We start from the raw sequence: 15,733 nt of genomic DNA on the forward strand, positions 1-15,733 counted from the left end.
TTCAACAGTGAAGATACCTGACTGCAGGTATGCACACAGCCCTGGCTGGCAGACTCGCTGTGGACCTGGCTTGGCATGCAAGTAACAAACATATATTTGGTTGTCACGGTTACCAGCTCAGCAGAAAGAGCGGCACGGCGAACGCCTGTGACCCCAGGAAGTTGAAGAAGGATTGTGCCGTCTTAGGAAGTGAGGTCAAGGACTGGGGGACAACATCCCACATGTGACTGAGTGAGCGAAACGGACCGCAGCCAAACGAGGGGTGAATCCTGAAAGAGACGAGCAGAGGAGGGAACTTCACACACTCACCCAGGGACTCCCAGCTAGAGACATCAATACCACTCTCACTCGGCTTCAAAGTCATTGCAGCTAACAAAACTGTTTTATACGTGTTCTCTTCCGTGAACATCCATTCCAAGTGTGAAAGAAGCATGCTTTATTAAGCATGTATTCTCATTTTAACACATCTGGTGGTGCACTGGGTTAGGATTACCATATGACTCCATATGCACTAGGACTGTTTGGGATAGTTCAGGCTTTTCAACTCGCATCGCAGTGCATTCTGGTACGTTTTACCTGTCTCAGGTACCTTTCACAGCAGGACTACACTTACCAGAATGCATTGGGATGTGAGTTGAAAAACCTGAACTGCCCCAAACTGGTCTAGTGTACCTGGAGTTAAATGGTAATCTTGCACCGGGTTAAATAAATATCTATTTGCAAGCAATTCCTTAGTGTGGAATTGCTTGCAAATAGAGGCTGTGTGGTCGAGTGGTTAAAGAAAAGGGCTTGTAACCAAGAGGTCCCCGGTTCAAATCCCACCTCAGCCACTGACTCACTGTGTGACCCTGAGCAAGTCACTTAACCTCCTTGTGCTCCGTCTTTCGGGTGAGACGTAATTGTAAGTGACACTGCAGCTGATGCATAGTTCACACACCCTAGTCTCTGTGAGTCGCCTTGGATAAAGGCGTCTGCTAAATAAACAAATAATAATAGTCACGTGGATGGGAAATTGTCCCCACCCCGTCACTGGCTTCTTCCCTGTCAATAACCAACCAGCTGCTTCCCTGATTGTCTGACATGCTTTCAGCCAGTATGTTACGTGCAAATTTAAGACTAATGTAGCTAATGGAAGTGCATAACAGGTATGATTTATGGAATTCAATATTATTTTGAATGGTATTGTATTGTACTCACACAGCCACGCTGTACCCCAGGGGTACACAGGCCAGCCCCAGCCCCAGCAGCAGCACCAGCAGGAAGAAGAAGTTTGAGGTGGAGGAGCGAAACGTCCGGCTCGCAGGACGACAGTTCTGGAACAATGTCAGCTGTGAGGAGGGAGGGGAAAGAGGAAGAGGAAGAGATGGACAGATGGAATCTGTTAAGCTGAGGGAACATAAACCCACTTTGTGGCTTGGAACTTGATTTCAGGAGACTAGGTTTCAGGCCACTGCATGGCACACCAGGGGAGACTTGGGGTTTGATACGGCAAATTTGCCTCAAACTAGGTCTCCTGGAACCAAGTTTCAAGCCACTGTTCCTGAAAAAGTGGTTTTGTGTTCCCTCAGCTTTTATAATCACCAAATGCCCTTTATAATTCAAGAGAGATGTTACATTTTGTTTTCTCATTATTTTCAATGATCTTTAACTTCCTGTGTCAGCTGGAGGGTTTAATTGTCCCCACCCCTTCACAGGCTTCTTTTCTGTCAATACCCAATCAGCTGCTTCCCCTATTGACTGACATGCTTTCAGCCAGTAGCAGGACCCAGAAGACACTGCTGGGGTGAAATGACTGAGGAAGTAAATCAGTAACAGACTTCCTGGAAGGCAAAAAAATAAGAACTTCCTTTTTACGTTACGTCACGTTTTAAAATGAAGATGTTTGCTGTAGCAACATGGGTATGATTTAGAGAATGATTTTATTAGAGACAATCCCTGTAAGACGGTGATCTCCAACCCTGGAGAGCCCCTATCCTGCAGGTTTTATAGGTGTCTTCACAGCATCAGTGGCTAAAGATCTGGAACACTTGTTCATCTTGACTAATTAAGACAATAATTGGTGCAATTAAGTAACTGAGAACTCGGATGAAACTAAACCCAGCAGCTCTCCAGGACCAGGGTTGGAGACCCCTGCTGTAAGAGTAGCATGAACTTGACTGTTGAGGAGCGAATGATAGAAGTGGATCCACTGTGGCTCCAGTATGAACTGTGTTGACCAGAGGGAGGAGAGGGCAGTAGAGAGCTCTGGACCACAACACTGTGATAGAGAGAGGGTCAGATGGTAATGGTTATACAGACTAGGTTTAGAAACTTGCACTAGCCCTGCATCCAGTCCTGGGTTTCAGTACTCTCCTTGTTTAGGTATATTATTGAAATCAACAGGTGCCAGGAGTTTGAACAATCAGGCTCCTGCTAAATCTGCACTGAAGTGTTCATGCTTGAATAAGTACTTGTGGTCGAGCAGCTGTTGAGTGGCGTGTGTGGTGACGTCACGGACCAGGAAATACCAGAAACAAAACAATGGATGGGCGGGTGAAGCTGAACGCTACTGCGCTCTGCGTATTTATTAAATAATAAAACAAAACAAAAGGTTTAAACCAACAACAAAACAACACAACAAACAAAAGGCGCGTTGGCCAAACAAATAAAGTTTTAGCAGTTGTTTGTTTTTTTTTAATTTGTTTTCTCTCTTGAATTGTTTAAATAATATACTTAATTGATGGTAGTTTGGAAACCCAGGACTGGGTGCAGGGCTAGTGTATTTCTAACCATGTAGACAGTTATTATTTCTTGAAGAAGAGCAACCAGAATTATTCCGGGTTTAAAGGGCATGTCATATGCAGATAAGATAATTGAATCTATTCAGTCTTGAACAAAGAAGACTATGTGGTGATCTGATTCAAGCATTCACAATTCTAAAAGGTATTGACAATGTCGACCCAAAGGACTTTTTCAACCTGAAAAAAGAAACAAGGACCAGGGGTCACAAATGAAGATTAGATAAAGGGGCATTCAGAACAGAAAATAGGAGGCACCTTTTTACACAGAGAATTGTGGGAGTCTGGAACCAGCTCCCCAGTAAAGTTGTTGAAGCAGACACCCTGGGATCCTTCAAGAAGCTGCTTCATGAGATTCTGGGATCAATAAGCTGCTAACAAGCAAACGAGCAAGATGGGCTGAATGGCCTCCTCTCGTTTGGAAACTTTCTTATGTTCTTTAGTAGGAAAGCAGTATGAATGACTGTGTTCATGAGAGGGAGGGGGACAATGGAAGGCTCTGGTCCACAACACAGTGATAGAGACCGGGTCGGGTGATGATGGATAGGTAGACAGTGCTTCTCTCACCTTCTTGAAGTAGAAGAGCAGTATGAACTTGACTGTGTTGATGAGAGGGAGAAACGGGCAGAAGAAAGCTCCAGTCCACACCACCGTCTGTGCGTACACCAGGCCCAGCACGTTCTCAGGGACCACAAACTCCTGACGACCCCAGAGCTGCAGGGGCTTACAGGAGCAGTGATCAACCAGCATCCTGGAGAGAGAGAAAGAATACAGGGTTTTACTGGGGAACGAGATGGCTTCGGGAATTGAAATTAATAATAGTGGGGGTTTACGTCTCCTATTAATGTGCAGCTTTGCAACCTGGCCAAGGTTTGGAGAAAAGTGTGTGTGTGTGTGTGTGTGTGTGGTTTTTTTTTTCTTATAAATTAGAATTGTGTTTGCACTTGTTCATCCATCTATTGGGGGGGGGGGTAGTATTTTAAACACTGAGGCTTTTGCTGATATAAATGGGATGCATTCTCTATGCAGCGTTTAAAATAAATGTTGGTGCCCCAAAATAGCAAGTCTGACACTAACATACATCTCCTGTCATCACTGTAAATTCAGAATTGGATGACGGCAGTAGGTATAGAATGGTGTAGACACCCCTATATAAATAGGTTTTGCTACATTAATACCAAGTTTCATCACAGTTGGATCAGCTGTTTTCCAGATATATGAAAAATACGATCTACAAATGCCTGCACTATATCCCTGTAGGGGATAATTAGAGATTAACTTTATGAGGTCCATAGAGATCTATATACACATACTGACTTTATAAGAGATCCATAGAGATCATCTTTATATACACATATAGACTGACCTGCGAGGGAACTCTACCAGCAAGATGACCACCACGCCTGTGATGAAATCGAAAATCATCAGCTTGTACATCTCCTGTCCAACCCGAGTCTCCCAGCACTGAGAACAAGAGTGGAGAGAGTCTGTCAGGGAGAGAGAATGACACGGCAGGGGAGAGGAGTGGAGGGAGGCAGGCATCAACTCCAGCACCTCCCAACCCACCCAGCACAGAGAACAAGAGGGGAGAGGAGTGAAGAGAGGGAGGCATCAACTGCAGCATCTCCCAACCCACCCAGCACAGAGAACAAGAGGGGAGAGGAGTGAAGAGAGGGAGGCATCAACTCCAGCATCTCCCAACCCACCCAGCACAGAGAACAAGAGGGGAGAGGAGTGAAGAGAGGGAGGCATCAACTCCAGCACCTCCCAACCCACCCAGCACAGAGAACAAGAGGGGAGAGGAGTGAAGAGAGGGAGGCATCAACTCCAGCATCTCCCAACCCACCCAGCACAGAGAACAAGAGGGGAGAGGAGTGAAGAGAGGGAGGCATCAACTCCAGCACCTCCCAACCCACCCAGCACAGAGAACAAGAGGGGAGAGGAGTGAAGAGAGGGAGGCATCAACTCCAGCACCTCCCAACCCACCCAGCACAGAGAACAAGAGGGGAGAGGAGTGAAGAGAGGGAGGCATCAACTCCAGCATCTCCCAACCCACCCAGCACAGAGAACAAGAGGGGAGAGGAGTGAAGAGAGGGAGGCATCAACTCCAGCACCTCCCAACCCACCCAGCACAGAGAACAAGAGGGGAGAGGAGTGAAGAGAGGGAGGCATCAACTCCAGCACCTCCCAACCCACCCAGCACAGAGAACAAGAGGGGAGAGGAGTGAAGAGAGGGAGGCATCAACTCCAGCATCTCCCAACCCACCCAGCACAGAGAACAAGAGGGGAGAGGAGTGAAGAGAGGGAGGCATCAACTCCAGCACCTCCCAACCCACCCAGCACAGAGAACAAGAGGGGAGAGGAGTGAAGAGAGGGAGGCATCAACTCCAGCACCTCCCAACCCACCCAGCACAGAGAACAAGAGGGGAGAGGAGTGAAGAGAGGGAGGCATCAACTCCAGCACCTCCCAACCCACCCAGCACAGAGAACAAGAGGGGAGAGGAGTGAAGAGAGGGAGGCATCAACTCCAGCATCTCCCAACCCACCCAGCACAGAGAACAAGAGGGGAGAGGAGTGAAGAGAGGGAGGCATCAACTCCAGCACCTCCCAACCCACCCAGCACAGAGAACAAGAGGGGAGAGGAGTGAAGAGAGGGAGGCATCAACTCCAGCACCTCCCAACCCACCCAGCACAGAGAACAAGAGGGGAGAGGAGTGAAGAGAGGGAGGCATCAACTCCAGCACCTCCCAACCCACCCAGCACAGAGAACAAGAGGGGAGAGGAGTGAAGAGAGGGAGGCATCAACTCCAGCACCTCCCAACCCACCCAGCACAGAGAACAAGAGGGGAGAGGAGTGAAGAGAGGGAGGCATCAACTCCAGCATCTCCCAACCCACCCAGCACAGAGAACAAGAGGGGAGAGGAGTGAAGAGAGGGAGGCATCAACTCCAGCATCTCCCAACCCACCCAGCACAGAGAACAAGAGGGGAGAGGAGTGAAGAGAGGGAGGCATCAACTCCAGCACCTCCCAACCCACCCAGCACAGAGAACAAGAGGGGAGAGGAGTGAAGAGAGGGAGGCATCAACTCCAGCACCTCCCAACCCACCCAGCACAGAGAACAAGAGGGGAGAGGAGTGAAGAGAGGGAGGCATCAACTCCAGCATCTCCCAACCCACCCAGCACAGAGAACAAGAGGGGAGAGGAGTGAAGAGAGGGAGGCATCAACTCCAGCATCTCCCAACCCACCCAGCACAGAGAACAAGAGGGGAGAGGAGTGAAGAGAGGGAGGCATCAACTCCAGCACCTCCCAACCCACCCAGGTCTCCAAGCACTGACAATAAGAGGGAGAGCTGCTCAGGATATGCACTGTACAAATCTCATCATCCACTTGTCCCTGAGAAAAGTCTCCCATAGTAAAAGCACAGCAAAGTGTAATAAAACTCAGTGAAAGCATGGTAAAGCAGAGAGAGGTATGGTAAAGCGTATTAAAAAAACAAACCATGGTAAACTAACCCTTATAAAAATTTCCCATAGCTAAAGCACAGCAAAGTGTAATAAAGGTCAGTGACAGCATGGTAAAGCATAGGGAAGCATTGTAAAGACCAGTGAGGTCTGGTAAAGCACAGGGAAGCATTGTAAAGCACAGAGAGGTCTGGTAAAGCATAGGGAAGCATTGTAAAGCACAGAGAGGTGTGGTAAAGCATAGGGAAGCATTGTAAAGCACAGAGAGGTCTGGTAAAGCATAGGGAAGCATTGTAAAGCACAGAGAGGTCTGGTAAAGCATATTAATAATCATGGCAAACCAGGGTAAACTATGATACATGCAGAGGATAACCATGGGATGAACATTGTAAAACTAACAATGCTATGCAAAAATTCCATAGTAAACGTTTATACGCACAATCCTTCATAACTGCTATACAGAGCGGGGTACTCTTATATTGTGGGGATCTGAATGGGGGTGCAGTGTGCTACTTGCCGGGTACTGGGCGTAGTTATAGTCACAGCGTGTGCAGGCTGATTCACGGGGTTCCCCGCCGCAGGTGATCTGATTCCAGAGAGAATAGAGGAGCACCCCCAAACTGGTGAGCCTCAAAAACACTGACCTGAAAGGAGGGAGGGAGAGAACCACCATCACTATAGATTTATAGAGGGATGGAGATGGAGATGAAGTAAAGTGTACAGTAAGAGAGAGAGAAGGGGATAGGGAAGTACTGTTAACAAAAACACTGACCTGAAAGGAGGGAGGGAGAGAACCACCATCACTATAGATTTATATAGGGAAGGAGATGGAGATGAAGTAAAGTGTACAGTAAGAGAGAGAGAAGGGGATAGGGAAGTACTGTTAACAAAACATTTTCTCTGCTGCACATATAAATTCATTATATAGGTTTCAAATGTGCAGTTGTGAAACAAACACACCAAACTCATTTTGATTTTAAAACATGCTCTCTGGTACTGCACCAGGTTAACAGAAACATCTCCGTTTGCGAGCCATGCTTTTAGAGTCTTGCACTTCCTGGGTCACCTGGAAGGTGAAATTGCCCCCACCCCTTCACTGTTTTTTTCCTGTCAATAACCAAATCAGCTGCTTCCCATATTGACTGACATCGGTGTGGGTGCCTGTGACAGAGCGAATGAATCCGAGTCAACAATCTCCCTACCGACCTGTGAGGGCACGGTATAACAGGAACAGTGTGCCCCGGACTGGATGGTTTGACATTTCATTTCAGGGTCAGTTGAAAGTCGGCCATCTGAGAAGGGGGCGGAGCCACAATACCAGAAGTCATCACCCGAATGCGGTAGGCGAGGTGTCAGTCATGGATTGGAGGGTACGTGATTGCACTCGCTACTGAAGGGGGCGTGACTGAAGGTATATCAGGGGATGTGGCCAAGCAATCTGTTCCTTTGTTATGGTTATGGAAAAGACCGGTAAAGGACGTACTGTGATTTAAGCCGTGAGTGTTTTTTGTGTTGTTTTTGTCTGTCTATTAATAATTGTAATTGTATTAGCTGTCGCTATTCAGCCAGCATCACACCCAGACTACACTGCACTGCTGTTTCACTGTTGCTGTATAATTCACCACTTACACAAGGAGCACGCACTGTTGGGATTCGTGACCGTGTCTGTGTATAGTGTGTGATATTATTTCGGGACTGAACCCCGTGATTTTACTGACTTTACACATCGCTGTGTATAGTCAGTATTATTATTTAAAAGCAAATAATAAAGCATGTTACGATATGAAACGCTGGTTGCAATTTTCTCTGTTGCTAGGCTAGCGTAATGTGTCTGTGTACTTTGTATTAGGATGTGGTAAAGGTAAGAACTGTGTCACCTTTTACAATGTAAAAATAAGTCTGTGGAAAGTTACTGAGAAGGACAGACATTCCTTATTTCTGGTTACCTGAAAAGCAGTGATAATGAGGAAGAGTCATTGAGGAATGATGTCACCAGAGCAGTGATAATGAGGAAGAGTCATTGAGGAATGATGTCACCAGAGCAGTGATAATGAGGAAGAGTCATTGAGGAATGATGTCACCAGAGCAGTGATAATGAGGAAGAGTCATTGAGGAATGATGTCACCAGAGCAGTGATAATGAGGAAGAGTCATTGAGGAATGATGTCACCAGAGCAGTGATAATGAGGAAGAGTCATTGAGGAATGATGTCACCAGAGCAGTGATAATGAGGAAGAGTCATTGAGGAATGATGTCACCAAAGCAGTGATAATGAGGAAGAGTCATTGAGGAATGATGTCACCAGAGCAGTGATAATGAGGAAGAGTCATTGAGGAATGATGTCACCAGAGCAGTGATAATGAGGAAGAGTCATTGAGGAATGATGTCACCAGAGCAGTGATAATGAGGAAGAGTCATTGAGGAATGATGTCACCAGAGCAGTGATAATGAGGAAGAGTCATTGAGGAATGATGTCACCAGAGCAGTGATAATGAGGAAGAGTCATTGAGGAATGATGTCACCAAAGCAGTGATAATGAGGAAGAGTCATTGAGGAATGATGTCACCAGAGCAGTGATAATGAGGAAGAGTCATTGAGGAATGATGTCACCAGAGCAGTGATAATGAGGAAGAGTCATTGAGGAATGATGTCACCAAAGCAGTGATAATGAGGAAGAGTCATTGAGGAATGATGTCACCAGAGCAGTGATAATGAGGAAGAGTCATTGAGGAATGATGTCACCAGAGCAGTGATAATGAGGAAGAGTCATTGAGGAATGATGTCACCAGAGCAGTGATAATGAGGAAGAGTCATTGAGGAATGATGTCACCAGAGCAGTGATAATGAGGAAGAGTCATTGAGGAATGATGTCACCAGAGCAGATTTACCTCCGGTTTCTTTAAAACACAATACGATCCCACAATACCCCAGTGACCTTTGAAGCACAGCAAGAATTTCCAAAGGTTGGCCAGGTTTGGGAAAAAAAAAGCTGTCCGTGGGCAGCTGAAGCCTGTAGCACCAGGCAGTGGAAATGAGGCATTATTCTCCTACCTGATCAGGGTCAGTTTGATCTGCATTGTCATGGAGTAGCGCTCGAAGCGGATGATGATGTCACAGAGGGTGGGAACCAAAAAGTTGGCGGCTGTGATGACGATGGAGGGGAGGTACTGAACCAGCAAGAGCAGGAAGAAATTGTCCTTCACTGAGGGGTCTTCCTGTGAGACAGAGAGAGAGAGAAGGTAGGGGAGAGAGCATGAGAGAAGAGAGGGAGAGGAGTGTGAGAGAGGAATGGAAGGGAGGGAGCGAGTGTGAGAGGAGAGGAAGGAGGGAGGGAGAGGTGAGACATTGTTGTAAGCGACTCTGCAGCTGATGCATAGTTCACACACCCTAGTCTCTGTAAGTCAGCCTTGGATAAAGACTGCACATGCTGTTGTCTCCCAAATTGGTAATTATGTTAATAAAATGCCTTGTTCATATTGCAAGCTGATCTAGATGTTTAATCAAGCATGAGTATTAAACTGTATTGAGCGAGTCATTCTGTGTTGATCCACTCAATAAGGCTCCCACCAGTGAGCCAGTTAACAGTGTGCTGGTACCTGCAGTATGGAAGACTGTTCAGACGCTCTATAGATGCAGTAGAAAGCAGCTAGGATGAGCCCCACCACTAACAGGTTGAGGACTCCTCTCAGTGTGTAGAGATAGACTCTCTGAGCCAGGGTGCGAGAAGCAGCGTTCCTGCGCAGAGCATCTTCCTCCAGCTCCACCTGAGAGAGAGAGGAGGAGAGGTAGAGGGAAAGAGAGAGAGAGGTAGAGGGGGAGAGAGAGGGAGAGAGAGAGAATTAGCTATGCTGAAGGATAGCCTATATATTTAAGTAAAACATTAATAAATATTGAAATAAATGAATACATAAATCAATACAAAGACATTTATTTCTTTCTTTATCTGTCTTTATTTATTTATTTTTCACTATCAGATATAAACTGCCAGTTAATACTGTATGAAATGAAAATAAATACTCAACAGTTCTTGTTCAATTGTATATTAGTGAAGATTTTTGTACATAAAGGTCGTCATGCTTCATATATTTTTACTTTCAAATATAAAAATATATTGTAATGACCTGGACAATTGCTTTGTTGCAGGACTTGTTGTCTGTTCAGTTTGTCTCGTCTGTCTTTTATACATGTTATGGGAAGGGGTCTGAGTGAATGAGTGGGGAGAATGTGTGTTGCTGTTTTCGCGGGTTGCAGAGCATGGATGTGACTGGCTGATGAGCCCGACAGCGGCAGGAGACGACAGGAGGTTATATAAGGAGGTGCATGAGCCTGGGGACTGGAGACAGTCCAGCGCTGAACTTGAATGAGAAACTGTGGGTGCGACTGAGCGAGCGTGTGAGCTGTGACCGGAGAGAACATACAGTGAAAGTGACTAAAACATAGGGATATTATTTTGGTGCCTTGAATTCCAGCCCCTCTGTAGTTTCAAATAAAACAAACTGTAGTTTCTAATAAAACAAACATTTTGAGAATTCAGCACCGTCTCCCTGAGTACTACTTCCTAAACATGAAAACGTTACAATGAAAGTGGATCAAACTTGCATGAAAAACACAAGCCAAGTTACTAGAAACAATTGGGGCAACCTTGGCCCCCATCGGTTTTACAGTTGTGCCAATCCTACCTGCAGCTCGTAGCGAATGCTGTTTTGTTTGAGTCTCGCTGCCTGCTCCCCTTCCAGTCCGAAGTCCCACCCACAGAACACGCTCATGCTGTAGCTGCTCAGATCCCCGTCCCCAGTGACCACGGAAAGCTTGAACCCAGAGCCAGACCTGCAAAGTGGGAGAGGAGCACTTCTGACTGGGATACCATTCTACCAATGGCAGCCTCATTACAGTGCAGCTTCCACATATTTAAGAGCACAGGAGAATCTTCGAATGAGAGGAAGCCGTTCAGCCCATCTGCAGCTACAGCCAAAAGTTTAGCATCATACTTTAGATCTTTTATTTAACAGCATGTAATCAAAGAAACTACAAAATGATATTGCAAAAGTCTACCAGAAGCCATAATAGTAATACTGTATTTCTGCTAAGTCTACATCATTTCCAGCTGTGTCCTCTGGTCCTAGTGCATGTGCTGCGCTTAAACTAGTGGTCAGGGTAACTACGTCAGCTCCTTTTAGATTCTAAAGACTTCAGTCAAGCCTCCCCAATTCTTCTTTGTTCTCAGATAGATAGATTGAGTTCTTTCAGCCTTTATTCATCGCCCTGAAAACTGCTTTGGTTTGTAGGTGTAATTTCTACAGCTATATTAGAGGACTAGCTCCTAACGTTTAAACAACAGGACTAGGGAGCCCATTCCTTACTCTCACCATGGAGCAGCACGGAAAAGAGCTCAAGAGATGTTCATTTATAAATGCTATGAAAAAAAAATCTAATGCACCTTTAACATAATGTGTGCCTGTTTCTTATAAGAAAATGTGGGATCTTTGAAGTGATGGTAATTGTGGCAGGGCAGAATGCCTGCATGTGTACATGTGCGTGTGTGGGAATGTAAGAGTGGCAGGGATGGGGTTAAATCTGTCCCTGCCAGCAATCACAGGTGTGGCCATTCCCCAGTTAGGTAACTGGTGCGTGGCGACATGTATAAAAAGAGCCAGAGTAACACACACAGTGTCACAGTAACACACATGAGATAATATTTACCTGACATTTTGGTAAAGTAGCTAAATTGCTTTTAAATATAAGAGCCCCCCTGAGCGCTCACCTCAGCACGATCCAGGTGAGGCTGAGCAGGATGTAGAAGAGGCAGGTGAGCAGGTACGCCAGGGGCACGTTGTAGGAGAACTGTGAGGAGACGCCCACCTCAGAGTTCTGATAGTATCCGTAGAACAGGACGGACAGCTCCATGAAGCCCTGCACGTTCACAAGAGAAGCAAGGACAAGGCTCAGGACAGGGGGGTCAAACGCCAGGCCTCGAGGGCAGCAGGGTCTTCTGGTTTCTATTCCCAGCTCTCAAGTAACTGCATTGATTGAATTATGTGTTTAATTGGACATGTTTGGTGTTTTTTCAAGGTCTTTTACAGTTGATGATTTAAGGCCCGGATACAGGAACGAGGAACTGATAAGGTGGGGTGTGTTTGACCTTGTGTAGAAGAGATGTGTGTTCTGTGTCTGGAACAACATTGTAACCCACGCCAGGAAATTGAGAGTGTTTGGATACTGTTAGGAAAACAGAGAGGAAGCAGAGTTCACAAAGTTCAGCTTCACACACACACAGTTAAGAAAGATATTAGAGGGGCTCCCGAGTGGCGCATCCAGTAAAGGCGCTCCTCGCAGGATGTGCCCTATAGCCTGGAGATCGCAGGTTCGAGTCCAGGCTATGTCACAGCTGACCGTGACCGAGAGTTCCTAGGGGGCGGCGCACAATTGGCTGAGCGCTGCCCGGGTAGGGAGGGCTTAGGTCGGCAGGGGAATCCACGGCTCACCGCGCATCAGCGACCCCTGTGGCCGATAGGGCGCCTGTGGCTCTGCAGCGGAGCCGCCAGATCTGTGTTGTCCTCCGGCACTATAGGTCTGGTAGCATTGCTGTGGATCTGCAGTGCGAAAAATGACGGCTTGGAAGGAGCACGTTTCGGAGGACGCGTGTTCCAGCCTCCGTTTCCTGAGTCGGTGGGGGGGTTGCGAGCGGTGAGCCGGGGATACAGATAATAATTGGGCATGCTAAACTGGGGTGAAAACCGGGGTAAAAATAATTGGCGACGACTAAATTTATAAAAAAAATAAATAAAAAAAAAGAAAGATATTAGAGAGTGCGAGTGAGACAAGCTACCTGAATCCTCTCCTGACGACAGACCAGCTCCATAGCGTAGGTTTCTCTCAGAACATTAGGCACTCGTGATCTGATTTCTGTTTATAAACTAGCTGCCACACTGTTGTGTCTAACGATAATGTTTAAGCTACATGTGTGTAACTTCTGAATATTGGAATCAAGAAATGGAAACTTCCTAACATAGCCATTGGTAACGTGCGCAGTCATTTGCAGACATTAAATTAGTTTCCTCACACACACACAGATAGACCAGTAGAATCACAGACAAAAAGAGAGACAGAAGAACAGATGCATAGTCGGAATCTTAGAATGACAGATTTAACATTCCAGACAGACAGACTGACACAGATAGATGAAATACACAGAAGGGGATTTTTAGCAAATCAAATAATCTTACCTGTCACGAACTTCAATTTGCTATATAGGTCTCAAATGTGCAGCGTCGAAAGAATCACATGTTATATCAAACGTTTTAAAACATCTCTCTTTGCAAGTCATGCTAATAGCCACCCCAATGCTTCCACTATTTTTCCTTTGTAGATGATTAGATCCAACATTTACAAGCAAATATATCACATTTTTAAAAACGGAAATCATGTAAAATGTGTTTCTTTCAAAACTGCACATCCGATACCTCTGTAGCTAATTTAAGAGAGTGACAGGTAAGATTTATGAAACTGTCTTTTTTTTTTGCTACAATTACTTTAAATACAAACAGAGAGACACTTACCGTCCCTGACAGCAAGTCCAGCAGGTAGCTGTAGAAGTAGACCAGTCCCTGAGGAGAGGGGTTATAGTGTAAACACTCAGCCTGGCCTGGGAGAGAGAGAGGGAGAGGGGTTAGAGAGCAGACACTCAGCCGGGCCTGGGAGAGAGAGAGGGAGAGGGGTTAGAGAGCAGACACTCAGCCGGGCCTGGGAGAGAGAGAGGGAGAGGGGTTAGAGAGCAGACACTCAGCCGGGCCTGGGAGAGAGAGAGGGAGAGGGGTTAGAGAGCAGGGGAGAGAGAGAGGGAGAGGGGTTAGAGAGCAGGGGAGAGAGAGAGGGAGAGGGGTTAGAGAGCAGGGCCTGAGAGAGAGGGAGGGAGAGGGGTTAGAGAGCAGGGCCTGGGAGAGAGAGGGAGAGGGGTTAGAGAGCAGGGGAGAGAGAGAGGGAGAGGGGTTAGAGAGCAGGGCCTGAGAGAGAGGGAGGGAGAGGGGTTAGAGAGCAGGGGAGAGAGAGAGAGAGGGAGAGGGGTTAGAGAGCAGGGCCTGAGAGAGAGGGAGGGAGAGGGGTTAGAGAGCAGGGCCTGGGAGAGAGAGGGAGAGGGGTTAGAGAGCAGACACTCAGCCGGGCCTGGGAGAGAGAGAGAGGGAGAGGGGTTATAGTGTAGACACTCAGCCAGGCCTGGGAGAGAGAGAGAGGGAGAGGGGTTAGAGAGCAGGGGAGAGAGAGAGAGGGAGAGGGGTTATAGTGTAGACACTCAGCCAGGCCTGGGAGAGAGAGAGAGGGAGAGGGGTTAGAGAGCAGGGGAGAGAGAGAGAGGGAGAGGGGTTAGAGAGCAGACACTCAGCCAGGCCTGGGAGAGAGAGAGAGGGAGAGGGGTTAGAGAGCAGGGGAGAGAGAGAGAGGGAGAGGGGTTAGAGAGCAGGGGAGAGAGAGAGAGGGAGAGGGGTTAGAGAGCAGACACTCAGCCAGGCCTGGGAGAGAGAGAGAGGGAGAGGGGTTAGAGAGCAGGGGAGAGAGAGAGATGGAGAGGGGTTAGAGAGCAGGAGAGAGAGAGAGAGGGAGAGGGGTTAGAGAGCAGGGGAGAGAGAGAGAGGGAGAGGGGTTAGAGAGCAGGGGAGAGAGAGGGAGAGGGGTTAGAGAGCAGGGGAGAGAGAGAGGGAGAGGGGTTAGAGAGCAGGGCCTGAGAGAGAGGGAGGGAGAGGGATTAGAGAGCAGGGGAGAGAGAGAGAGAGGGGTTAGAGAGCAGGGCCTGGGAGAGAGAGAGGGAGAGGGGTTAGAGAGCAGGAGAGAGAGAGGGGGAGGGGTTAGAGAGCAGGGGAGAGAGAGGGAGAGGGGTTAGAGAGCAGGGCCTGGGAGAGAGAGAGAGAGAGGGGTTAGAGAGCAGGGCCTGGGAGAGAGAGAGGGAGAGGGGTTAGAGAGCAGGGCCTGGGAGAGAGAGAGGGAGAGGGGTTAGAGAGCAGGGCCTGGGAGAGGGAGAGGGAGAGGGGTTAGAGAGCAGGGCCTGGGAGAGAGAGGGAGAGGGGTTAGAGAGCAGGAGAGAGAGAGAGGGAGAGGGAGAGGGGTTAGAGAGCAGGGGAGAGAGAGGGAGAGGGGTTAGAGAGCAGGAGAGAGAGAGGGGGAGGGGTTAGAGAGCAGGGGAGAGAGAGGGAGAGGGGTTAGAGAGCAGGGCCTGGGAGAGAGAGAGGGAGAAGAGTTAGAGAGCAGGGCCTGGGAGAGAGAGGGAGAGGGGTTAGAGAGCAGGAGAGAGAGAGGGAGAGGGGTTAGAGAGCAGGGGAGAGAGAGGGGGAGGGGTTAGAGAGCAGGGCCTGGGAGAGAGAGAGGGAGAGGGGTTAGAGAGCAGGGCCTGGGAGAGAGAGGGAGAGGGGTTAGAGAGCAGGAGAGAGAGAGAGGGAGAGGGGTTAGAGAGCAGGGGAGAGAGAGGGAGAGGGGTTAGAGAGCAGGGGAGAGAGAGAGAGAGGGAGA

At 47.9% G+C, this 15,733-nt stretch overlaps 1 protein-coding gene across 1 annotated transcript in view; it reads right to left on the bottom strand.

Annotated features, from left to right (window-relative positions):
• The window catches only part of LOC117409950 (transmembrane channel-like protein 7), a 28,145-nt gene that overhangs the window by 1,911 nt on the left and 10,501 nt on the right, over positions 1–15,733 (bottom strand). The window contains exons 5-14 of the mRNA XM_059018424.1: positions 13,795–13,880; positions 12,000–12,148; positions 10,918–11,065; positions 9,835–10,002; positions 9,290–9,453; positions 6,757–6,883; positions 4,144–4,241; positions 3,345–3,528; positions 1,198–1,328; positions 114–269 (exon numbers count right to left, since the gene is read on the bottom strand). Coding sequence (XP_058874407.1) covers positions 114–269; positions 1,198–1,328; positions 3,345–3,528; positions 4,144–4,241; positions 6,757–6,883; positions 9,290–9,453; positions 9,835–10,002; positions 10,918–11,065; positions 12,000–12,148; positions 13,795–13,880 — 1,411 coding nt within the window. The remainder of the gene's footprint in view (positions 1–113; positions 270–1,197; positions 1,329–3,344; positions 3,529–4,143; positions 4,242–6,756; positions 6,884–9,289; positions 9,454–9,834; positions 10,003–10,917; positions 11,066–11,999; positions 12,149–13,794; positions 13,881–15,733) is intronic.

This window comes from Acipenser ruthenus, chromosome 59 (genome assembly GCF_902713425.1).
Source record: "Acipenser ruthenus chromosome 59, fAciRut3.2 maternal haplotype, whole genome shotgun sequence".
NCBI classification, from domain to species: Eukaryota; Metazoa; Chordata; class Actinopteri; order Acipenseriformes; family Acipenseridae; genus Acipenser; species Acipenser ruthenus.